This window comes from Podarcis bocagei, assembly GCF_964188305.1.
Source record: "Podarcis bocagei genome assembly, chromosome: 13".
In the NCBI taxonomy this organism is placed as follows: domain Eukaryota; kingdom Metazoa; phylum Chordata; class Lepidosauria; order Squamata; family Lacertidae; genus Podarcis; species Podarcis bocagei.
Genome location: NC_138138.1, coordinates 16,253,251 through 16,279,769, shown reverse-complemented (window position 1 = coordinate 16,279,769; position 26,519 = coordinate 16,253,251). Strand labels below are relative to the sequence as shown.

General features: G+C 46.7%; 1 protein-coding gene across 6 annotated transcripts in view; it reads right to left on the bottom strand.

Moving 5' to 3' along the window:
• Positions 1-26,519, bottom strand: part of NSF (N-ethylmaleimide sensitive factor, vesicle fusing ATPase) — a 104,522-nt gene that overhangs the window by 43,328 nt on the left and 34,675 nt on the right. For all 6 annotated transcript variants that reach the window (XM_081166337.1, XM_081166339.1, XM_081166338.1 and 3 more), the window contains exons 5-8: positions 25,898-26,064; positions 21,646-21,753; positions 20,516-20,591; positions 10,227-10,382 (exon numbers count right to left, since the gene is read on the bottom strand). In XM_081166337.1, the coding sequence (XP_081022463.1) occupies positions 10,227-10,382; positions 20,516-20,591; positions 21,646-21,753; positions 25,898-26,064 (507 nt within the window). The remainder of the gene's footprint in view (positions 1-10,226; positions 10,383-20,515; positions 20,592-21,645; positions 21,754-25,897; positions 26,065-26,519) is intronic.

Below are 26,519 nucleotides of genomic sequence, written 5' to 3'. Positions count from 1 at the left end.
ATTAAAGCAGGAATTCTTAACACACATACAGAAAAGCCCTGGGCTACGAAGTAAAAATCGCACACATTTTTAAAAACACACACACACACAGAAAAACTTTGAGCCCAAAAGTGGGACTCAAGGCTTGCTCGCTTAAAAAATAATAATAACTATGTTTCATCATGTAATTTTAGGCTTTTAGCAAAATCGCAGCCGCAGAGGAGACATGCCAGGAGCCTCATCCACTAAGAGCTTGAAAATGAGAAGGCGGCCGAACAGCTGCTTGAAGATTATAGGAAAGGCCACCAGCACGGGAATGGGTTGCAGCTCGCTGAGGCTTAAGTTTCAGCCATCAATTGCAGGCAGCCTTTTAGGCATCAGGACTGGCCCTCATCGTTGGCCAACTGCCAGCCAATGTGGTAAAGGTAAAGGGACCCCTGACCATAAGGTCCAGTCGTGGCCGACTCTGGGGTTGCGGCGCTCATCTCGCTTTATTGGCCGAGGGAGCCGCGTACAGCTTCCGGGTCATGTGTCCAGCATGAGTAAGCCACTTCTGGCGAACCAGAGCAGCGCACGGAAACACCGTTTACCTTCCCGCCGGAGTACCTATTTATCTACTTGCACTTTGACGTGCTTTTGAACTGCTAGGTTGGCAGGAGCAGGGACCGAGCACGGGAGCTCACCCCGTCGCGGGGATTCGAACCGCCGACCTTCTGATCGGCAAGTCCTAGGCTCTGTGGTTTAACCCACAGCGCCACCCGTGTCCCTCAGCCAAGGTACTTAGGGTCAAATAGAGAGCTATAAATCCAGTCCCTCTCTCTTTCTCCATCTCCTCTGGAACAAGAGTGCTGAGACACACTGGCTCAACGTAACACAAACCAATTGGCTAACCACAGTTAGGCATCCCAGAAGGCCCTGGACATTTGAGTCCTGCTCCTTTGCACAAAAAGGTGCTGCTCCCTGCCTCCCTTTGGGGAGCTAGGAGCCGGTTCACACATAATGCTAAGCCAGAGAAGAGTTCACAGCTGCCCCTTCTCCAGTCCTGCAGCCTTTAACCAATGTTTGTTATAGGGTTTACAGCTTGTGGATTTCTGGGAGGGTATGAACCACAAGCCCTGGTTTGGATGACACATGAAGCCAAGCCATAATTTAGCTTCCAGCAGCAAAGCCAGAGGATTGCAGGAGGAGCACAGCAGCTAGGATCTCCTCTCCAGGAGCGATCACATTTGAAATAAGCCACGGTTTAGCTTAGCATTACAGGCAAGGGCCAGAAGCTTGGTTTTAAAATAAAAGGTGAGATGCCAAAGGATTGACTTGATAATAGAATTTAGCTTCCGGTCTAGTATTTGCTATGCAAAGATCCGTATAGTTAAAGCTATGGTTGTCCCAGTAGTGATGTATGGAAGTGAGAGCTGGACCATAAAGAAGGCTGATCGCCGAAGAACGGATGCTTTTGAATTATGGTGCTGGAGGAGACTCTTGAGAGTCCCATGGACTGCAGGAAGATCAAACATATCCATACTTAAGGAAATCAGCCCTGAGTGCTCATTGGAAGGACAGATCCTGAAGCTGAGACTCCAATACTTTGGCCACCTCATGAGAAGAGAAGACTCCCTGGAAAAGACCCTGATATTGGGAAAGATGGAGGGCACAAGGAGAAGGAGACGACAGAGGACAAGATGGTTGGACAGTGTTCTCGAAGCTACCAACATGAGTTTGACCAAACTGCGGGAGGCAGTGGAAGACAGGAGTGCCTGGCGTGCTCTGGTCCAGGGGGTCACGAAGAGTCGGACACAACTAACGACTAAAAAACAACAACATGCAAGAGCAACTACGCTGGAAGACAAAATCTCTGCAGAAATTCAAAGGGCTGTCAACATTTGGCTTAGGATAGGTCATGGAGCACTAGTGATTCTGCCACTGCAACCAGCCACTATAATAAATGAGGACAAACAGGAATGTCCCAGGTCTTAGCCGGAAACCCATACTTGAAATGGAAGGAAGCAGAATAGGACAGGCCACCGTAGGTGGAGCACAAAAACACACAGCCCAAAACTGTTTCAGGCTGCTACCCAGTTCAGTTTGAATGCTTCCTTTCCCCCTCATAATTGGGGAGCAAACATGGCTGAGGAGGAGAACCCCTCCATTGTCCTAGAGGATGGAAACTTTGCTACGTTAATTACCACTAGGACGGTCAGGCACAATGTCAAATCCAAGGGCCCCTCCATCCTCCTCCATTCATTTTTATGTACCCCAGCAAGCCAGCAAGTCATGGATGCTGGAAAATGCCTGTCTAGGCTCTCTCTCTCAAGTCCAATCTAGAAAGCAGCAAAGAGGTTTTTGGTTCCTTTAATATTCGACATACATATTATGGCAAGATCTTCTATTGACTAAAACCTACTGTGTCATCAATGTCCACAGAACTTTATTCCGTGATGGATTTATTCGCATTATTGCCACAAGAAACAAGCACGGCTACCCATTCTCTTCTAGAATTTGGGGTTGGGGCTCAAGACAACTTAGTTACTTCCTAGTTTTGCTTCGTACTCTTGTACGACCCCTGTTCGCTTTCCTGGGCCTGTGTGACCCACCAGGGGCCAAATCTGCCTGCCTCTACCTCCGCCAGCCTTAATGGCCCCTCAAAACCCACCGCCTCACAGATGCGGCACGCTGAAGTGGATTTATAAAACTCCTTCTCCCCTCCTCCCTTTCATAAGAGCTGGTGGAAACCACGCTGAAGCAAACAGAAATGCAAGATGGGTCAATCTTGGCCAAGCTGCAGCTGGCATATTGACTGCTGCTCACTTGTGAGGCACAAGAGCAGGGAAAGGCAAGAGAGAGAGAGAAAACACAAAAGGGGTTCTTGGGGGGAGATCTGCGACTGCTACTTTGCGCAGGGCTGAGGAATGGCTTTCTTCTCCTTTCCCTCCCCCTCATGAATTATTACGGCGGACCCGAACAGATGTCAACCTGGCATCTGAGGCCTGAAATATAGTTGGAAGAGCAAGTCATAACTAATGCACAGGGGAGGAAGGATGAGTGTCAGGAAGCGGCACTTTTCTTCAAATTTCAGATAAGCTTCTTTCGCCTAAGGGAGGCCTGTCGAAGAAGAGAAAGGGAACTGGGATGGAAGGCTTAAAGCTCCGCTTGCGAGGCAGCAAGCGTCCAACTCGAAGTGGGCCGTAGCACGTTGAGGAACAAGCGTTCAGCAGGAACAACAATGACCCTGGCAGGAACAGATACTGATTGGCAAGTCCATATAGTTCCACTGTGCATCAGGATGCTTCTAAAGCTTCATTTATATGTTCCCTGGAACAGCACGAGGATTCTATCTTCAAATGTCAAAGTTCAACATTTTACAGTAAAACTGGGAAGAAGTTATTATGGACAAAGGGGTATCAGAAAATGGGCTGCTAGTATGGTAGGTTCACTGGAGGCAAGCTCATTCCAAGACCTGAACCCACTGCCAATCAATTCCACGGGATGCTCCCAAGTTGTTGTTGTTCGGTATATTTGTATACCACCCTTACAATGTGGGTGGGCGCTGTGGTCTAAACCACTGAGCCTCTTGGGTTTGCCAATCAGAAGGTCAGTGGTTTGAATCCCTGCGACGGGGTGAGCTCCCGTTGCTCTGTCCCAACTCCTGCCAACCTAGCAGTTCGAAAGCACCCCAGTGCAAGTAGATAAATAGGTACCACTGCGGCGGGAAGGTAAAGGGCATTTCCATGAGCTCTGGTTTCCATCACAGTGTCCTGTTGCGCCGGAAGCAGTATAGTCATGCTGGCTACATGACCCGGAAAGCTGTCTGTGGACAAACGCCGGCTCTCTAGGCCTGAAAATGAGATGGGTGGTGCAACCCCATAGTCATCTTTGACTGGACTTAACCATCCAGGGGTCCTTTACCTTGTAGGTGTTTCGCACAAACGCTCCTACTGGGGCTGGAAAGGGGTTAGTTTAACCTCCTGTTTGCTAGTAAAACTGAATTACTGCATCCTGAAATGCCTGTCTAAAAAGTGTGTCACCAACATGAAGAGTCTGGAAAGCTCTGCTCTAACCGCATAAGGTTGAGGTTAAGAGTGAAGGGTGCCTCCAGTTACATGCCTCAGGTTACAAACCCAATCTCACTTACCCAGGAGTAAGACCCACTGAGTTAAATGGGACTCCTGAGTAGATACAGTTAGTGTTGCGGGCTCAGACGTTTTGATGAATTCAGAGTTACAGGAACCAGCCAGCCAAGAAGCTGCACTGAGCAGAGGGTTACAGCTCCCCATCTTGTGGCTTCGATTGTTCAGAGGGGAATCCCATCAATTTAACACCAGCAATTCAAGCTGTTTTCAGCGGCTGCCGTAACCAACAGGAGAAGCCCTTCCGTTCCATTTTGGTACCAAACCAGGTGAAATCCCTAGGGTTCGCCTGAAGGAGTTGCACAGAAGGAACCTGAAGCACACTGGGCACCCGGCAGGCCATAACTGGCTGTTCAGCTCAGGCGTATAATTTGATTTTGCCTGGAACCAAGCACTGCTGCAATCTCCACTTCATCTTTATATTCCATGAAATCAAACCCTAAAAAAAGACTGCCCTGTTTTGTTTAGCTACCACTGCCTAAGGGAGAGGGGCCAAAATGCTGTAATATTTGATAGTCCTCATGGCTTGCATGTCTGAGTTTTCCACAGTTCCTGCTGCTGTCACTTCTCCTCTCCTATCTTAGTCAGCTCCTATTTTGATACCTGCCCACCCCCTTTGTACATCACTATCCGTGGGATGCTGGTGGAGCTGTGGTCTAAACCACTGAGCTTCTTGGGCTTGCCGATCAGAAGGCTGGCAGTTTGAATCCCCGCGACGGAGATTCCATTGCTCTGTCCCAGTTCCTGCCGATCTAGCAGTTCAAAAGCATGCCAGTGAAAGTAGATAAATAGGTACAGTGGTACCACGGGTTAAGAACTTAATTCGTTCTGGAAGTCCGTTCTTAACCTGAAACTGCTCTTAACCTGAAGCACCACTTTAGCTAATGGGGCCTCCTGCTGCTGCCGCGCCACAAGAGTACGATTTATGGCACTTTGTTATCAGCCGTGACTCCCGCTAATTGATTTACGAACCTCGATTAGCGATTTTATGGTGCCCGGCACACTTCCGCTCGCAGCTCTTCTTCACGGCTCAGCAGAGTTTCACACAGCGGTGTAAACTGTCACGTGGCTCGATTCAGCTTCCAGACAAACACACAGAGAGTCCAGTTTGTCTATTTACAGCTTTTATTCCAACATTTCTCAGGAATTTCCAGGACTATTTGCAGCCATCACAGCACTGCATTCTTTCCCCACAGAGTATAAAGTGGGACTGGCAAACCTATGCCCAAGCTCCTCCAAAGCTTCTAAAATTGACGTCAGAATGGTGTGGCATCATGGGAAGAACTTAACCTGTTAAGTTCCAACTCCAACACCCCCCTTTGCCGCACCTTCTGACAAGACCCTTTTGAGTTCAACACCTTCCCCTTTGCCTTGTGCTCCTTCCCAGCATCTTTCTCAGGCACCTGTTGAACCCTTTCAACACTCCCAGAATCACACTGTGCGAACCTGGCCCACGCACTTGTCGCTTGGTACCTTTCAGGTGGAATGCCCTTTGTTGCGCGACTTGACCTTCTGGGCACAAACTCAGATGTTACCTCTGACTCACTGCTACCAGGAACTGTGTCCTCAGCATCACGGGATTCCCCTTCTGACTTAAAACGTTTTCGAATCCTTTCCATTACACTCACAGGAGAACTGGGCTCGCTTTTGGGTGTTCTCTTAACCTGTGGAGAAACCCACCCCTGTGCTTGACCATCATCAGCATCTTGGTCTCCAGCAACAGGCTCCGCCTCTGACTCTCCTTCCTCACTTTCTTCCTCCCTTTCCTCCCCCTCAGAAAACCTCCTGTTCTGAATCAGAGAGACACTCTGAGAGAACATCACGCTTGACAGCAGGTTGTGACTTTTTATCCTGCTCATAGAACTCAGCGTGCTTGCTGATCAGTAACTTACTCTGATCACCTGATGGAAATGCAAACCTCCATGCACTCGCTGTTGGCTCATACCCACAGAAGATCATTTTCCGGAACTTGGATCCATCTGGCCCCTGCAACTCCGCAGGTACTGACACAGATGCATGTGACCCAAACCTGCGCAAAAAATGAATCTGGGGTTTCCTGCCATGCAACAACCCAAACGGTGTGTCCCCTACCATGGAATTGTAGGTGCGATTCCAGGTGAAGCTCACATACTTGATTGCCTCCAGCCAAAACCTTGGAGGTAACCCAGAATCCTTCAGCAACACCTGTGCAGTTTTAACCAGAGCCTGACACTTGAGCTCTGCCTCCCCCCTCTGATTGGGTGAAGTCACTGTGTGACGTATCCCTTTCTTGCGAAAGTACTTCTGCAAAGCAGAACCTGTAAACTCAGCTCCTCTGTCACTTGTGACAGCTTGCACTTTGGTGGAAAACCTTACTTCTACCTCCTCAATCCAACGTTTGATCAGCTGTGCTGCATCATCCTTGGATTTGAGACCGTGAGTCCAGGAATTCTGTGTAAAATTATCCTGCATCGAGAGCAGAAACCTTGACCCTCCCAGACTTGGTTCCTTTACCGGACCCCACAAATCTATGTGAATTTGTTCAAAAGGCCTAGTGGTTATCCTCTCAACCTTTGGATAACTGCATCCTTTTACCTTTGCCAGCTTGCAAGTTTCACAACTTACAGCTTGTCCACATTCTGAGATCTTACACCCTTTAGAAACTTCTGGTAACACCTGTAGTTCTTCCAACGAACTATGGGCTGTTCGTGTATGCCAAGCATGTACGCATTCATCATGATTGGGAATTGTAGCACGCAGTGCTTGTGCTTTCTCAACCTTCCCATCACCCTTCAGAGACGTTTTAAGAATGAAGAGATCATTCTGCCCTTTTTTAACCTTGGCAAGCATCCTCCCTCCTTTGGAGATCATGCACACATTACCCTGAAAACAAACCGTAAATCCCTTTTTCAGTAAATAAGGCACAGATAAAAGACAGTGGTGCATCCCAGGAACGGTACAACACTCCAGCGTTTCCTGCAAAACAGCAAAATTCAAATTTACAACATTTTTTATATTTCCTTTCTGTCCATTTGCAAACAGTACAGTTTTCCCGGCAGGAATTGCCTTGCAATTCCACCTCTCAACAGCAGGTGTCTCTGGAATCAAATTGCGATTAGCTGCAGAGTCAATAATAAAACTTAGCTCCTTTGGGCTTGTGTCCCAGCTGTCTTCAGACAAAGCCAAACTAGCTGTTATCTTATACGTCTCCTCACGTTGTTTTCCACGTCCTCCTCTGGCGTTCCCAGGCTGGCCACCTCTCCCAGACTGGTTCCCATGGAAACCCGACTGGTTCCCATGATAGGTGTCCTTGAAGCCTTCCTGTCCAGCTGCCCTCGCTTTCTGCGGGCAGTCTCGACGCAAATGTCCCGCTGCATTACACAAGTAGCAACGACGAACTCCAGTGGAAAAACACTGCCTGGGGCTCCTCCCAGCTGGCCTGGCCCTCCTTCTTCTGGAAAAGCACTCCTTGCCAGATCCGCCCCCCTTGAACTGCCGCTTCATTCCAGCAGGTTCAGTGGAAAACTTTTCAAACTTGCCTTTGGAACTTTCTGCCCCCCCGACTTGCTCACTAGCACTCCTTGAGGCTAAATCATCAGGAACGGGGCCTCCAGCCATCTTTAGGCTTCCAGCTTCCCTCTGCCCTTGGCCTCCTGCTGCGTCTTCACACAGACGTTTCAGCACACGCCAAGCCTCACACGCAGATTCAACGCTCTCCAGGTGATGTTGCAAATTAGCATGCACACCTGCCTTCAACATGCAGACCTCAGCTCTCATAGCTTTCTCCCTCTGCATCTTCTCCTCCAGAGAAACAGACTTTAGCTTTCCTGCATCTCTGTCCACCAGTTGCACTGGTTCCCTCTGGGTAATGTCCCAAACTTCCGTGGCCATGAACCACGCCCTCACCCTTTTTGTCCAGGTATTCCACGCTTGGACGGTGAGTTCCTCAAGCTGTTCAAACGGAGCTTGAATCACCTCCTGGCCATCTGCCATGTTCTCCTGTTCTCCCGATGCCCCAAGCTGTACTCACAGAAATCACCAGCTCCCCTGGCGTGGAGAAACGATTCCTTGCTGCTCTCAGCTCCTTGGCTCCACAGCAACACAGGCACTCTCTGCGTCTTGCAGCTTGCTTGTTTGCTTCCGCCTCCTGCCGTGCTCCTCTGCTCGACACCGCAGATCAAAGCTCTCCCGGCAGTATCTCCCGTGACAGGTTTACAAGCGATGATTAAGGACATCCATAACCTATGGCACTTTGTTATCAGCCGTGACTCCCGCTAATTGATTTACGAACCTCGATTAGCGATTTTATGGTGCCCGGCACACTTCCGCTCGCAGCTCTTCTTCACGGCTCAGCAGAGTTTCACACAGCGGTGTAAACTGTCACGTGGCTCGATTCAGCTTCCAGACAAACACACAGAGAGTCCAGTTTGTCTATTTACAGCTTTTATTCCAACATTTCTCAGGAATTTCCAGGACTATTTGCAGCCATCACAGCACTGCATTCTTTCCCCACAGAGTATAAAGTGGGACTGGCAAACCTATGCCCAAGCTCCTCCAAAGCTTCTAAAATTGACGTCAGAATGGTGTGGCATCATGGGAAGAACTTAACCTGTTAAGTTCCAACTCCAACACGATTTCTGTTCTCATCCTGAAGCAAAGTTCTTAACCCGAGGTACTATTTCTGGGTTAGCGGAGTCTGTAACCTGAAGCATATGTAACCTGAAGCGTATGTAACCCGAGGTACCACTGTACAGTGGTGCCTCGCAAGACGAAATTAATTCGTTCCGCAAGTTTTTTCTTCTTGCGAGTTTTTCGTCTTGCGATGCATGGTTTCCCATAGGAATGCATTGAAAATCAATTAATGCGTTCCTATGGAAACCACCTTCAGACCAGGTCCAGGGACAGTCTGTCCCCCGACCTCTTCTGAAGGCTGGGGGGGGGGACAAGGGCTTTTCTTCCCACCGCCAGCCTTCAGAAGGCTGTTCTGAAGGCTGGCGGTGGGAAGAAAAGCCCTTCTCCCCACCTCCCGCCCCGCAAGCTCCGGGGACAGGAGGGCTTTGCTGCCGACCGCCAGCATTTTAAGATCGCCTGGGACAGCAGAGAAGTCTCCGCTGCCCCGGGGGCTTTTAAAATGCTGGGGGTCGGCAGCGAAGGCTTCGCTGCCGCCCGCCAGCATTTTAAGATTGCCCGGGACAGCAGAGAAGTCTCCGCTGCCCCGGGGCATTTTAAGATCGCCCGGGACAGCAGAGAAGTCTCCGCTGCCCCGGGAAGGCAGGCGGGGGGAGCAAAGACTTTTGCCCCCCGCCGGCCTTCAGAAGAGGTCCAGGACCTCTTCTGAAGGCGGGCGGGGGGCGAAAGTCTTTGCTCCCCCCCGCCTGCCTTCAAAAGCCGTCCGGGACAGCGGAGAAAGGCGCTGCCTTTCTCCGCCCTCCCGGGAAGGCAGGCAGGGGGGAGCAAAGACTTTCGCCCCCCGCCCGCCTTCAGAAGAGGTCCTGGACCTCTTCTGAAGGCCGGCGGGGGGCAAAAGTCTTTGCTCCCCCCCCCGCCTGCCTTCAAAAGCCGTCCGCGGTAGCGGGAAGCGCTTCCCTGCTATCCCGGACTGCTTTTAAAATGCTGGCGGTGGGGAGCAAAGCCTTTCGGCCCCCGCCGGCCTTCCTGGACCTCTTCTGAAGGCCGGAGGGGGGGGGGGAAAGGCTTTGCTCCCCACCGCCAGCATTTAAAAGAGGTCCCCGGAGATTTCCCTATGGGCTTTCGTCTTGCGAAGCAAGCCCATAGGGAAATTCGTCTTGCGAAGCGCCTCCAAAACAGAAAACCCTTTCGTCTTGCGGGTTTTCCGTCTTGCGAGGCATTCGTCTTGCGGGGTACCACTGTATTTCCGTGCGCTCTGGTTTCTGTCACGGTGTCCCGTTGCGCCAGAAGCGGTTTAGTCCTGCTGGCCACATGACCTGGAAAGTTGTCTGTGGACAAACGCCGGCTCCCTTGGCCTGAAAGCGAGATGAGTGCTCCCGCTCCATAGTCGCCTTTGACTGGACTTAACCACCAAGGGGTCCTTTACCTTACCTTTTACCTTTACGTCATCATCCTTTGTGAGACCCCCTTGTACACCATTGTGGGATTTCGTTCTCCCTCAGCTTTGGTACTCACCCATCTGTTCCACAATCTCAGGTGGGAACACTCGGGAGGCAAAGGCCCGCCGGAAGATGTCAGAGAACTCCTTATCAAGACCCCCAATGCCCATCTTCTCAAAGTTCCAGTCAGGGTTGATGATCGACTGGCGGTTTTCTCTGGTTTTGGATTTGCCTGTGGGAAGGGAGAAAGGAGTCAGCTCAAGGATGACAAATTCAGTCAGCGCATGGAAATGTTGCAGAGTTCTGTTTCCTGTGTGCAAGATGCTAAAGAAAAATTCGAACACAGTGTAGTATGTGTGTGTGTGTGTGTGTGTGTGTGTAGAGGTTAAGAACAAGAGCCACAAATTCAGGGCTGGATTAAGACCTTTAGAGACCCTAAGCACTTAAAAGATTTTGGTGCCCCCATATATATCTAATTCAAAATATAAACAATAACAACCCGCAAAATAAATTTATTTTTTGAAATGAAACAAAGCCTACAGTAAGATGGAAAATATTTTTGTCTACTTTCACTTTATATTCGATAAAAATTTATCCTACTTTTTCTGATTGCAAAGTCTTTGCTCAAATTGTCAAAACTAATCTTACATAATACACATCTGCTTCCATACTTAGTAGAGATAAGGCCTCGAGCCTGCCTTGTTGAATAGTTGTTCTGTTGGGATTTTTAATATACAGCCGTACCTTGGAAGTGGAACGGAATCCGTTCTGGAAGTCCGTTTGACTTCCAAAACGTTCGAGAACTAAGCTGTTTGAAAACCAAGGTACGACTGTACTTCAGCTGAGAAAATAATGCTCAGATGAGCAATTTGTGACTGTTAATGTAAAAAAAAAAAAAAGGCAACGGAAAATTTCTGTGGTGCCCCTTGATGCCCTAAGCACATGCTTATTTTGCACAAATTACCTGTTCACATCTCAGTTCAGCCTTGGATCTGCTGAACGGACCCAGGAAGGCAACCATATCTCAGCTTCAGCCCCATACTACCAATCTAACGTGGGGATTATAACCCCAATGTTCTTGCAGAGTTGTAAAGATTACAAAGATGTGAGCTAAATGCATTCCATATTTAGAAGGAGGGGGGAGAAAGAACATCATAGGAAAGGATCGATCCTGATGACTGGCAATTAATTGAAGCAATTGATCAAATACTTGAGCTAACTTGAGGGTGTGGAAAGGAGCGTTCTCTTCCATGGAAGAATCATAGAATCATAGAGTTGGAAGAGACCACAAGGGCCATCGAGTCCAACCCCCTGCCAAGCAGGAAACACCATCAGAGCACTCCTGACATATGGTTGTCAAGCCTCTGCTTAAAGACCTCCAAAGGAGGAGACTCCACCACACTCCTTGGCAGAAAAACACACACCAAGCACCATGAGCTCAATACACTCCTGTCGTTTTAAATATACTTTTAACTGCAGCACAGGGAAGCCACAGATGATGTACAAGACGTAGCAGTCATTGCTGGTCTAGACCCTATAATTGATTTCACGCTGAAAGTACTGTAAGTAGAAATCAATACCGCAGTAGTCCTGACATCAAAGGGGAAAGTGGGGTTTTGTTTTATTTATTTCTTTGGAAAAGGTAGCCAGCAAGTCCTATACACATCGACTCAAAGCAAGCCCTGTTGCGTTCAATTGAGCTTACTCTCAGGTAGGTGAATATAGGAATGCAGCCTAAACGACTTTTAAAATTACAGTATGTTTGGTTTTTTAATTCTATTTCTTATAACAGTGGTATATTTCTATTACATTTTAGAATTGACTTTCAACCGCATGCATAACGTTTCACATTTGTGTAACACATAGAAACCCTAAAAACAATACAGTCGTACCTTTGTTGTCGAACGCCCTGGAACTCAGACATTTTGGCTCCCCAACGCCACAAACCCAGAAGTCATTGTTCCGGTTTGCAAATGTTCTTTTGGAAGCCGAATGTCCAACGGTGCTTCCGGGGCTTCTGATTGGCTGCAGGAGCTTCCTGCAGCTGATCAGAAGCTGCGATTTGGTTTTTGAATGTTTTGGAAGTCAAACAGACTTCCGGAATGGATTCCGTTCAACTTCCAAGGTACGACTGTACTGTTTTCTTCTGAAAAAAGCAAACCAGTTACTACCTTTTAAAAACACAGTACTCTGGTACCACCATTCCATTCTCTGGTTAGAGCACAAAATTACCCAGTATGGAAAAGCATCAGGAAAAAACTGGGAGAAACAGCATCTTTTGGATAGGTTGGTAAAAAAATAATAATAATTAGGGCGTAAAATTACTCTCCAGCCTTAAAGTTGCTTTTATCTTCTGTGTTATTGTTTCCCAATTTACAGCCCCAACAAAAGCACAGCATGTCCCCTTTCTGTATTTTAGCTTGCAATGCACATGCAAAGGTGATGCCTCCTGGTTAGCTGACCTGGTTTAACAGCAAAAAATGGTCTGCTAACTGCAGTCCAGCTTCTGTGAAGGAAGGGGAAGTTGTCGGTTCGGCTGGGATTTAATTACAACCGTGCAGACACAAGGGCTAGCTGAGGTCTAGGGAAGAGGCACTGGGAGGTAGAGAAGCTAGAGGACAGGGAGACAGGATGCAAGAAGGCTGGGGAAAGTTACAGAGCAGACAGAGACAGGTGGAGAAGAGGTTGGTGGAGAGAATGCTCAAAGGGCAGAGGAAGGCACAGAGTCAAGGCAAGGAAGGGCAAATGGGAGAGGTGGCTCCGTCAAAACTCTGTGGCGCTTGAGATCAGGAGGGCCTGTGTGATATGGGTTCAAGAGTGTTAGGAAGGCGGAGATGAGACAGTGGCCTTAAAAAGTGAGCAAAGTAGGTCATGGCCTGAACAGAGGAGAACCTCAGCAAATCAAGGATGCAGGAGATATGGAAATAAAAAGAGGTGCTAAGGCAGTTGTGGGGGATAGATTTGGGGCAGAGCTACACAGGGCCTAGAATTTAGAACATGGGTAGGCAAACTATGACCCGGGGGCTGGATCCAGCCCAATCGTCTTTTAAATCCAGCCCGTGGACAGTCCGGGAATCAGCGTGTTTTTACATGAGTAGAATGTGCCCTTTTATTTCAAATGCATCTCTGGGTTATTTGTGGGGCCTGCCTGGTGTTTTTAAATGAGTAGAATACGTACTTTTATTTAAAATGCATCTCTGGGTTACTTGTGGGGCATAGGACTTCATTCATCCCCCCCCCAAATATATAGTCCGGCCCTCCACAAGGTCTAAGGGACAGTGGACCGGCCCTCTGCTGAAAACGTTTGCTGACCCCTGCTCTAGAAACATGTAGGGCTGTATAAATTGGCAGGAAGGAAGGAGGCAAGGGAACGAGGGCCAAGGAGCCATGCCACCAAGTGGGCTTAGGACTGCTTGGCTTGCAGCAGGAATGGGGAACCTGCGATTCTCCTCCACATGTCGTTGGACTACAATTCCCATCAGCCTCTGGTGGACCACAGGCTTCACATACAGAGTGCTTTAGAGCCAAGTGAATTCTGCCTGCTGTGGTTCCGACTGCTATATGGGTGTAGCTTTGTGATCCATCAACAATAAGGAGGGGTAGCAGACCCAAAAGAGGCACACATCGAGTTTCATGTATTGATTTAAAGAGCTCAGGCAGTCTTCGTCTGCAGGCTTTTGGTGTTTTCATTTATTTTGCTTCCTGCAGGATGGCTGTAATCATACAACCTCTTCCCAGAGTTAGCTGGCCTCTTACGACTGCTTAATTTTTACCTTTTACTTTTCTGATTCTCTGCTGCCACATGCTGGTTGTGGGCTGTATTTTAAAATTTGAAAGCAACATGTCTGGGGGCCATTCATTCGCTCAGAAAAACTTTCTTCGCTTGATTCCGGAGTCTGATTTTACAATACTGCCTTGCTAAACAGTGCGGTTTTAAATGTGCGCAAATGATGTCATCAATAGAACAAGCCGCTTAAAGCAGGGCAAGGCAAGGCAGATCTTGCTGGAACACTGCTGATTTTAAACAAGCAAAGGTTTCGACTCAAGTAGTCACCAGCACCTTGCGCAAATTCAGTGCTAAATATATGAGTGCTAAATATATGAGGACGACATGCATCTATCAGGGTATACAACGCACCAATAATAATATCCAAGTTGAAACTAGATTGTGGGTTGATTGATGCTGATGAAAAACAAAAACCAGCAGAACTCCCTTTCCAATGCAAGGAGGCTAATTTCAATGTCAAGCCTGCAGTACTACCACACCCAGGTACAGAACCCTGCAACTGTGAAGTCTAACTGCCGCATGGGCAGGGTTTTCCCAGGTCCAAATCAAAAAGGAAGAGCTGCAGAAAAGCATCACTGTCATTTTCCCAACCGGTTAGCATAGAGTAGCCCTGATTTCACAATAGGTCCCAAAAGATGATGCCCCTGTTCTGCAAAGGCAGCACAGGGGACCCTGCTTAGCCAAAAGCTGATTTTTACAGGGCACTTTTCCCCAGTCAGTGGAGATGAGTAATAAGAGCAGGGATTTGTGCATTGCCGTGATATTTCTGGCACTTACGGCTGCAGAAATCCACTGCAGCCAACACCTGTGGCAATCTCAGAAGTCAGAAGTAAGATTTCCAGTGGTTGGGGTGGGGCTCCAGTTCTCTACAGAGATCCTTGCTTCTCCTTGCTACATCAGAATAGATTATGCAAAGTAATAGAAGCTGCTCGATTTGAAGAAACGTACACTAGTACCTTGGATCCCGGATGCCTTCCAAGTCGAATGTTTTGGCTCCCGAACGCCACAAACTCAGAAGTGGCTGTTCTGGTTTGCAAATGTTCTTTGGAACCTGAACGTCCGGCACTGGTTCCGTGGCTTCCGCTTGGCCGCAGGAGCTTCCTGCAGCCAATCAGAAGCCGTGCCTTGGTTTCCGAACGTTTTGGAAGTAGAACGGACTTCCGGAACGGATCTCGTCCGACTTCTGATGTACGACTGTATACATGCTAACAGATTTCAACTTCTCCGTACGCAAAATTGGGACTGCCTGGCTACCGAACTTTTAACTTTTAAAAAAAGTTCAGCCTTGTCTATCAACTCTCCTTTTAATTTGATCAGTTCCCCAACCCACATACAGGTATTTCTCTTCTTTCTTGCATAATTTTTGCTCCCTGCAGCTCCTCCTACCCTCTCCTGTTCCAGCCATGCAAGCAGCTAAAAAGGGACCCATGCAGAGCAGTTTTCCTCTCTCGCTTGACCCACTCACCCAGCCAGCTCCTCTGCACCTTCCGAGCACAGAGGACAAAGGAACGAGAGCCAGAGAGCAAGTGGGCATTCAAGGGAACGAGTGAGAACCAGAATGCAAGTTCCTGCTGGATGCTTTGGCATAACCCCACTTCCCCATGGTCTGCCCTTGTCTCCAGCAACAAGAGACACGAAGGGGAGCCGAATGGAATATCCTTCCTTCTAGAGCAGTGTTTCCCAAACGTTTTTGGGCAACGGCACACCTGTTTACTGAAAAAAAATCTCGCGGCACACCACCATTAAAGCCCCGCCCCGTGACGTCAGCGCGCAGCGTCACGCCGGGAGGATTTCCCCTCCGGTCCCATGCCTTCGTTTGGGGCATCGCTCCGGCTGCTCCCTCTCCCGCCGCGCAGGAGCGATGCCTCTCTCTGGCTCTCCCTCCGCGCAGGCTGAGGGAGGGAGGGAGGTGCGCGTGTGACCCGTCTCTGCTGGGAGACCAAACCCAGCGAGGCAGAGTCGCGCGGAGGCGCACAGGCAGCGCTGCCGGCTGCGAGGAGGAGCGCCAGGCAGCAGCAGGAGGCGCGGCCTCTCCTCGCCGCCGCCGCCCCGCCTCTCGCCGCCCGACTCGCCCGCCTCCCTCCAGGCATCTCGCGGCACACCAGCCGGTGTCTCACGGCACACTCATGTGCCGCGGAACACCGGTTGGGAAACACTGTTCTAGAGGGACTCAGCAGGGTTAGAATTCACCCCACCTGAACACTCCAAGGGGGCCTTGTCTTCGCTGCCAGAAAAGCCCTAGTTCTTATCCTTTGGGCTGAGACTTGGCTTTTTCCATTCAGTATCTTCTCCCTGGGGACACACCTCGGTTGCTTATACAGTCGTACCTTGGTTCTTGAACGGAATCCGTTCCGGAAGTCTGTTTGACTTCCAAAACGTCCAGAAACCAAGGCACGGCTTCTGATTGGCTGCAGGAAGCTCCTGCAGCCAATCAGAAGCCACGTCAGACAGTCGGCTTCCAAAAATAGTTCGCAAACCGGAACACTCACTTCCGGGTTTGCGGCGTTTGGGAGCCAAAGTGTTCGAGAACTAAGCTGTTCGAAAACCAAAGTATGACTGTACTCCGCTTTGATTTGGGCATACAGTGGTACCTTGGTACTTGAACAGCCTGTCTCCCAAACAAATCGGCTCCAGTACACCGCAAACCCGAAAGTGTTTTGGTTTGCGAATGTTTTTTGGAAGCTGAACATTTGAAGCGGCTTCCGATTGAGTGCAGGAACCTCCTGCAGCCACTCGGAAGCCACACCTTGGTTTTCGAACTGTTTCGGGAGTCGGACGGACTCCCGGAACGGATTAAGCTCGAGAACCAAGGTACCACCATATCTGCAACTAACCCCTTTTTCGGTCTACTCCCTCAGCCTAAAAGAGCTCCTGGGAATTTGGAAGTTTTACCATGGCTTCTTTTTCCCAACAGAAACTTTTCTCCCACAAACCTTCCCCCACAAGACTTGCTCCAAGCCTAGCTAGGAGAAAAGGAGCTACGGGGAGGCGGAAAGTTTCAGCAAACCTTCCCTTGCCAACACCTCACCCACTTAATCTGTTACTTGGCGGCAGCCCATAATTGAAGGCAAAATTCTGCTGCTATTCTGTGTGGTTCTACCTTGATGAATGCCCTGCTTCTGGGCCCCATCCTGCCCCACTTTTATCAGCTTCATGCAACACCTGTTGCCTACACGGTGTGAAATGAAAGGAGCATCGAGAGAGTAATAATAATAATAATAAATTTTTATTATAACGCCAGGCAACTACTAAGGGGAGAGATATCCATGGAGCTAAGAGCCAGGGCTGCTTGCTAGGCTCTAGCAAGAACACAAAGCTAAATATTATTTGAGTATGGTTAGAGAAGGACACAAGGGCAACATGCACGCCCCCATTAAGTGTTTCCTGAATTTGGCAAATGCAAATATAGCCTGAAGGAAGATTTGTACTGAGGAGTAATTGTAAAATAAAAGAGGAAGGAAGTTGTTGTTTAGATAGATGGACAGAGAGACATAGATGCAAGCTATTATACACTATTTTGCTCAAGGGTACAGTATAACCTACAGTCTGGAAATTCTTGAAGTTAATTTATGACTCCGCAGCTGAATGTTTGCGCAGTCTCATGTTGATTTTTCAGCTGGCCTGGCTACCTATATATCTGAACGAATAAAACTTGAGGCGGCTAACACAAAACCACAACTGGCGAAGCTGGCTGGTGAGAGTGCTCAAATCGCAACTGATCTCTTGCGGTGATAGGGGGCACTCTCTCCTTTCTTAACAATGAAAGGCAGAGGAGAATGCAAGCTGAATCCACAAGATTTAAAAAGGATTTTAACTAGGACCTTGGAGAACTACCGCCATTAATCTGAACAGACCAAACTTTCGTTCTCACACTTTTTTTCCTCAGGGCCACACTTTCAGAATTAATACACACTCACATATATATATATATAGGTAAGAAATACATTGGAAAACAAAAACAAGCTAAGATGTTCTATTTGTAGCGTAGAACACAACTATCTTACAATATCCAAAAATTATAAAACAATGCAGCTACGTAAGAAAATGAATCATTTCCACACACTTGACACTCTTGCTTTCATGTTGGAAAGGTATCTACCCATATTACGCAAATAAAATAAAAAAATTGATACTATACTACACTGAAATGTTCAAATGTTTCTTTGATTGTCCTTGAATCTTTTATAAAAGATTGGAAATGGTTTACTGAATATTTACAGATAAATTGTAAACAGATAAGAACATTGGCAGGATTATTGTAATAACCTGCAGTTTTGTAAGAGTATATAATTAGATGAATAAATGAGCAAATTTATTTGGATAGGCAGAAGATATTAAAAATAAATTCAAGCGACCGCAGAAAGAGGGGAAAGGAAGTCGAGCTTTGAAATGTTAAAATGATTGTAAAATTAGTGAAATGTATAAACTTGAAAAGCATATACAGTGGTACCTCGGGTTAAGTACTTAATTCGTTCCGGAGGTCTGTTCTTAACCTGAAACTGTTCTTAACCTGAAGTACCACTTTAGCGAATGGGGCCTCCTGCTGCTGCTGCGCCGCCCGATTTCTGTTCTTATCCTGAAGCAAAGTTCTTAACCTGAAGCATTATTTCTGGGTTAGCGGAGTGTGTAACCTGAAGCGTATGTAACCTGAAGCATATGTAACCCGAGGTACCACTCTGTGTGTGTGTATATGCTGATTGGGGGGGGGAGATTACCCTTGACTCTTCCTGCCAAACTTGCTATCCTCTTTTGTTACACCAGTGTAGCACACCACACCCTTTGAGAACAGCTGGAATGGGCTATAGTAAACTTGATGCACCAGTGGCTTGATTTGGTATATGGCAGCTTCCTATGTCTCCCTGGGAGATGCTACAACCTTGTCCTCTGCTCTCCTACCCCAACCCCCAGCAGAAGACGCCAGCAGCCAGCTACTGCCAGCAGGACAAGGAAAATAACGCTGCTGCTTTGCCTTCTCCAGCTCTGGCTACTGGATGCAATCAGAGAGGAGGCCTCAGCTGTCGTCTGGGCCTTGAATGTCAACAGTACAGGCCTTTTGTTACTGAAATTCCCTTTTGCTACCTACAGAATGCCTGGCCATTGGAATTTCTTCTGCAGCACAGCTAGTAAAGTCTTTTAAAATATAATAATAATCCCTGTCACTCTCTTTTATGATATGTGTCTTGATCTCTTCCTGTTCACTCTTGCTATCTTTCCACTTGAAAAAAGAAAATAAAGGAAGCTAAAACCAAAAGAGCATCAGCACTGCTGGTCAAGATACAACCTACGTGTGTGTGTGTGTGTGTGTGTGTGTGTGTGTGTGTGGTTTTTTAGGACCTGGAATAGTAATAGTGGTACCTTAGTTCTCAAATGCCCTGGTACTCAAACGCCGAAAACCCAGAAGTGAGTGTTCCGGTTTTCAAACATTTTTCGGAAGCTGAACGTCCGGTGCGGCTGTCGGCTATTGTTTCTGGGGCGCCTGCACCAATCAGAAGCTGCGCCTTGGTTTCCGAACATTTCGGAAGTCAAATGGACTTCTGGAATGGATTAAGTTTGGTGCTTTTGTTTTTGCTATTTACTTGGCGTTTTTGTTTTTTGAGGCTTTTCGGTTAATTTGTTTTTGTGACTGTGTGGAACCCAGTTCAGCTACTGACTGATTGATTGATTGATTGATTGATTGAGGGAAAATGGATAAAATCCTCCCATCCAACCAATGACTATCATCAGTGCAGGTAAGAAAAAAAATAAATGTTTATTTTTATCAACTACAATACTGCCTTATTTATTTTATAGTGCAGTACATTGATTATAGCTTTCATTTTATGGATCAATGGTCTTGTTAGATAGTAAAATTCATGTTAAATTGCTGTTTCTGTTGAATGGTCTCTTTAAATGTGAAGCTTCATTATTGTTCCACAAGATGTGTATTTTTTTAAGGGCCAGAGCAAATAACGAGACCCAGTTTTACAGCTGTGAAACAGTATAGCAGGTGCTGCTAAGTTATGTTAATTAAGCTGTGTCAGCAATTGGGTATAGTATATAAAGAGCAGCACCTAGCTCTCTCAGTACCCTGGGGGCTGGGCTGGTGGTTGGGTCATGCTTGTTGATCTATTTAGTGTAAAAGGAGTTTTTGTTATTGTTATTAAAACCTTGTTAAAGTTATTTTTGAGTTCCTTGTAATGCGTGGTCTCCCCAGCAAGCTTTCTGCAGCGCAACTAAACTGCAAATAGCCAACAGTTTTAGGGGTTGTTTTTAAAAGTCTGGAACGGATTAATCCGTTTTGCATTACTTTCTATCGGAAAGCACGCCCTGGTTGGCTTTGGAACGCTTTGGTTTTGGAATGGACTTCCGGAACGGGTTAAATTTGAGAACCAAGGTACCACTGTATAAAGTAGCTAAAAATTCAAAGGGGAGAGAAGATGCAACTTGAACGAAGAGCCCAGGTCTATGTTTGACAGTTATGTAGATAAGCATGCAAGGGCAGACAGGTGAGTAAATACTGCTGTGGTCTAGTAATTTTTGTGGACTTGCCGATAAAGACTGCTTGGAATGCACAACTGTCGCCCCAGGGCCACACTTACCAATGAGAGTGAGGGAAGAGCTCTCGGCCTTTTCAAACGCAACCTGGCTGTTGCCAACGACAAGACCAACTTCGATCTGAATGAACAAAAACCGCAATTAAAAGCCTTGAAAAGTAGTAACAGACACACATGCTCTGTGTTACCCAGAGAGCCTCAGAATGGAAAGAGAGGGCCATTTTTATATTAAGACAAGCTCCATAGCAGCAGAAAGCAGCAGGCGGCATGAGATGAAGTCATCCCAGCGCAGCTGGTGCTCAGCTTCAACAAGATTCCTAGCGGCATATGGTCAAAGAAGACCTATTCGTGACGATACACCCCCGTCTCAAGCTGTGAAAACAGGGGAAAGGACCTGGACTTCAGGGCTCCGGAAAGGAAATCAGCTGCCAGAACAGAAGGCAGGTGAAGAAAGAGCTACAATGCTGTTTCGCTCAAATCAGTGGGGTGCTGGCACAATATATAAAAGTGGGCACAACGGAAACGAAGATGTAAAAGAGATTTACCTCTTTATGAAATAACACAGATCTCCGGGGCAGGGAGGGTGGGATTGGCACGAACCCTGGTTAATTAAAAGCTGATTCAAACCAGCATGTTCCCCATTTTGGCAGGAGGATATTCCTGACACATTTGGGAGGATTTCAGATTAATTCCTAGAAGCTTCTGGCGAGTCATATCCATTTTTAAAACTCTAGGTATAGCAGTCTTCCATTATGTTCTGCGCCCCATTTCCTCTCTCTTTTTTTAAAGGATTGATTTGGTTGTTAAGTAGGATTATCTTGGCAGGGGTGAGATTATGGAATCATTCTAGCCTGACAGCCCAGGATTGGGACTTTGCTTGTATATTTTGCAGAATGAAAAGGAGATATTAATCAGATGCTTGTTCCCCACTAATTAAGATGGGAAACGCATGTGTGAATAAGCCAATGCAGATCAGCATTTCTGTATCACTATATCCAAGATGAACCTAGGATACGGCCAAGGTTATAGTTGGTCCAGCACTGAGTGACAAGGTGCTCACAGAAAGTCCACAATCAGGGCATTGCCTCAGGATTAGTGGACTCTATTCACATATTCCGTTTCCAATCATTGCAATTTACATTGAGGTAGCTCAGAAAGGGAGATCCAGTTCTTACCTTCTGTTTTTTCCCGGTGGCCGGCTCTCCTTTAAGGATACTGGGATCCATGGCTTCAATGTCCTTGACCAAGAGGCCAAAAAGCTTGTCGTTGAAGCTAAACACAAGCTGTGCAAACAAAGTGAAGGAAAATAAGGTTATTGAAACACTTGCCTGCATTTTCGTGGCTAGAGTGGCAGCCAACAAACAAATGAAGCTCCAGTGCAAGATTTATTTGGGTCCCTCCCTCCTATTTTTTTTTAATAAATATTTATTAGGATTTTACAAATTATAGCAGACATAACAATACACACAAACACAAACAAAAATAAAATAAAAAGAACAAGTATAATTTCAAGACCTTATTTTCTTAAAACTTATTTCACCGACCTCCTCATACCTCCCCTTTCTGCATTCCCATTTCAAAAATTTAGTTCAGCAAATCCTCACCCTTAATTTTATCTAATTATCATCCTTTCTTTTCTTTCAACTTAATCTTTACAGCTGTACTCCATTTAATTTTTAAAACCACATCATTCTAAGACTCATGAATTTTACAATATTTCTTAAGATAGTTCTTAAATTTCTTCCAATCTTCTTCCGCCGTCTCTCTTCCCTGGTCTCGGATTCTGCCAGTCATTTCTGCTAGTCCCATATAGTCTATCACCTTCATCTGCCATTCTTCCAAGGTGGGTAAATCTTGTGTCTTCCAATACTTTGCGATGAGTATTCTTGCTGCTGTTGTAGCGTACATAAAGAATGCTCCCTCCTAAGCCATCTCACCGGTCCAACAGCACAGCGAGGAGAGGCAATGCCTCCCTGCAAGCCAGCCCTTTCAAGGACTGAAGTTTTCACAAAGGGAATGGAGCCTAGGCAAGGTAGATTGGACCCAGAAGCTCAAAAGGCTTCAGTTGCACCTCTAGCCTTTGCTGAAGCAAGTTGCTGATTGGAGCTCTCCATGGTTCTGAAACTCCGGGCTCTGTTTGCCCCATGGGCTCTTTCACCAGACCAAGGCACTTCTCCTCTCACAAGTCTGACCAAGTCCAACTGTGAATATCAAGCAGCACTTCTGTAAGACATTTCTCTTTGGGTGGGCTTTTAACAATTGCCTAAGGTATATGGGATAATGCCTATATATAGGTAAAGGTAAAGGGACCCCAACCATTAGGTCCAGTCACAGACGACTCTGGGGTTGTGACGCTCATCTCAAGGGAGCCGGCGTACAGCTTCTGGGTCATGTGGCCAGCATGACTAAGCCACTTCTAGCAAACCAGAGCAGCGCACGGAAATGCCGTTTACCTTCCTGCCAGAGCGGTACCTATTTATCTACTTGCACTTTGACGTGCTTTCGAACTGCTAGGTAGACAGGAGGAGGGACTGAGCAACGGGAGCTCACCCCGTCGCAGGGATTTGAACCACCAACCTTCTGATCAGCAAGCCCTAGGCTCTGTGGTTTAACCCACAGTGCCACCCGTGTCCCTTCAATGCCTATATATATGTATATGTCATCCTGTTTTTACTTTTTTCTCACGTTATTGTTACAGTCATACCTTGGTTTTTGAACAGCTTAGTTCTTGAGCGTTTTGGCTCCCAAACAGCGCAAACCCAGAAATGACTGTTCTGGTTCGCGAACTATTTTTGGAAGCCAGCGGGGCTTCCGATTGGCTGCAGGAGCCTCCTGCAGCCAACCAGAAGCTGAGCTTTGGTTTCCAAACATTTTGGACGTCGAATGGATTTCCAGAACAGATTCTGTTCGACTTCCAAGGTACGACTGTATTTGTCCCATATGGCTGGAATGAGGTGGGGCAGAAACTAAATAAATATTTTGTCAGTTTGGCAAATGGTAGACGCTGCCCACATTTTTTGACAATTCTGATCCTTTGTACTCTCTGTGTCTGGGAAGGGGAGTAATAAATTGATTTGAGGAGATGCACCATACGTCTTTCAATTTGTAACTTTGCCGAGGTACAAAAATGCTTTTTCTTGGGTAGTAAATCTGGTGCTTTGGCTTCTTACAAATTAAGCAGAAGATTTTGAACCAAATCTTGTAGACTTTGTAATTCAGATTTAAAAGAATCATACTCTTAGTGTGTAAAAGAGAATGAAATGAATGAACATTTCAATAGACCATCCAGAAGGCTCTGATCAGGCTCCAAGATCCTTGGGTCTTTTGTCAAGCCTGGCTTTGGCATCCTTCACACATATATTCTCCTCCTATATATAGTGGTACCTCGCAAGACGAATGCCTCGCAAGACAAAAAACTCGCTAGACGAAAGGTTTTTCCATTTTCGATTTGCCTCGCAAGACGAATTTCCCTATGGGCTTGCTTCGCAAGACGAAAACGTCTTGCAAGTTTGTTTCCTTTTTCTTAACACTGTTAATACAATTGCGACTTGACTTCAAGGAGCAACTCATAGAACGCAGTGTACATAGTAGCCTTTTTTGAGGTTTTTAAAGACTTTAGTGATTTTTGAAGCTTTTCCAGAACTTCTTTTGCAGCCATTTGGTAAGTTAAGTTTTTAAAACTTTTTTTGGGGGGGGTTGGATTTTGGGTTGGGGTGTTTGGAATTCAAGGACTTGGTGTTGGGGAGGGGTTTGCAAGAATCTGGAAGCTTGTGTGTTTTTTTCTGCATTTTTATGATTTTCTGTGACCATTGGGCCACTCTGCTCTTTTTTAAAAAAAATTCTGGATTTGAATTTCTGTGTGCTGGGTGGCTGGGGGAACAGTTGAGGAGGGGGTTCTTCAGCAAGAAGCAAAGAGTGGAAGAGGAGCCTTCTTCGAGTGGTCCCCCAGAGTCTTAGAAAATGTACTGTACACTTTGTTGATTTTTAAATGTTTTTCTGTCATGTTTATAAAGTTAATTTATTTTCCCTTCAATTTTTGAACTGCTCTTTACAGTATGTGTGACTTTAAAGAGCAGTTAATAAACTGTTGTTGTACCAAATTTGGCTTTGTTTGGACTTTTTTTGACCATAGGAACGCATTAATTGATTTTCAATGCATTCCTATGGGATTTCGTGATTCGCAAGACGAAAAAGTCGCTAGACAACAAAACTTGCGGAACGAATTAATTTCGTCTTGCGGGGCACCACTGTACTAATAGAAAACTCATTCTTCAAATATGGATCTTTCTGCAGTCTAAATGGCACCAACCACAAACAAGAGGCACCAAACTCATGGAAGGCCAAAAATCTTTAGTAACATTTTTGGTTAAAAAGCCCAAGAGGGAGAAATAAATGACCACAGAATGCTGGCCAGCTGTAGGGCTTTTGGGAGGGGGGAGCGCCAAAAAACCACATGAAAAGCATATGCTCTCTCCAGCCTCAAGGATACTAGTGCAGAACCTACAGATTCTTCTTTTTTTAATGCAACTCAGAATTTCAGCTTTCACGGTTCTCTTTTTTATCCTTAGTGGTTGCAGAAACTCTGCCTGAATATACAAGCTCATTATCCTGGGTCAAGAACTCCTTGAATGGGCTTCTAAAAAAGAGCCTTGTCTAACGCTGGTCCTAAAAAACCCCACTTCTTTTCAAATACCGTATTTTTCGCTCTATAGGACGCACTTTTCCCCCCTCCAAAAATGAAGGGGAAATGTGTGTGCGTCCTATGGGGCAAATGCAGGCTCTTTGCCTTCAGCGATAGCAACGCGAGGCCTCCAAAGCGCAGAGGGAGTCTTGCTCTCCCAGCTTCAGCAAAAGGAACCTGAAGCCTTTGGAGCGCAGCGCAAGTTCCCGCTGAACTCCAAAGGCTTCAGGTGGCTATCCCTGAAGCCTTTGGAGCGCAGCGGGAACTCGGGCTGCGCTCCAAAGGCTTTGGGTTCCTTTCATTGAAGCGGGAGAGCAAGACTGGCTTCAGCAGAGAGGGAGAGCTGCGCGGCGCCCCTTCCGCGAAGCGGGAGGAGAATTGGAAGGGGCTCCGTTTCTCCTGCCGCTTCGCTGAAGGGGCGCCGAGCAGAGAGGGGGAGAATTTTTTTCCCTTGTTCTCCCCCTCTAAAACAAGGTGCGTCCTATGGTCGGGTGCGTCCTATAGAGCAAAATATACGGTAAATCCTCAAAAGGGTCCAGTCTACAAAAAGTGTACAAGCCATCCACCTACAAACAACTCTTTTTATCATTTGCTGTCTAAAAGAAAGAGCGTGCAACTGATTTCTTTGCAAAGATTCGCTTTCTAGTGAACTGCGGTTGGCGATTTGCAAGACTGGAGTAATCGAGTCCTTAGAAGGGAGAAATGGTTTCAACACTAAGTGAGAATAGCATATAAAGACCACAAACCTGCTGCCCCACTGTGAAGGCCTGGTTGTTGAACTGCTGGATGAACTCGGCCGCCATTTTGTCAGAATCATACGGGTTGGAGTCGACGCTCTTCTTCTGCAAGAAGTCTATCTCAATAGTCATCGTGCCGACGCACTGCTTGGTCTTATCGAAGTTATACACGGAAACTGTGTGGGAGGCAGGGAAAGCACAGACGTCAGCGGAGTGCTGAAGGATCTCAGTTCAGGTCATTCGCCAACATCCCCTTAAGAACCACGTCCCCAAAGAACATAGAAACAAATGCTTAAATCAAATGCTTAGTGTTGAAACAAATGCTTAAATCAACAAACACTTAACCAAGGAAATGGAAATGATGAATAATGGCAATGCCATTTTAATGTGATTATCAACTATTTTATGACCTTGTGCTGTAATTTACGGTGAGGCCTCCTTGGAGGGTATAAAAATGAACCAAGAGTATCTTGGCTGACTCTTAGTGCAGACCTAGGTCATCGAGCCTGAACTTCCACAACCGTCACCCACCATAAACCACCAATGGCAGAATTGGCAGCAACAGCAGTATATATGTTCAATGCTTACAATAATATTTCATTCTCTTGTTAATTGTGCTGTTTTAAATGTG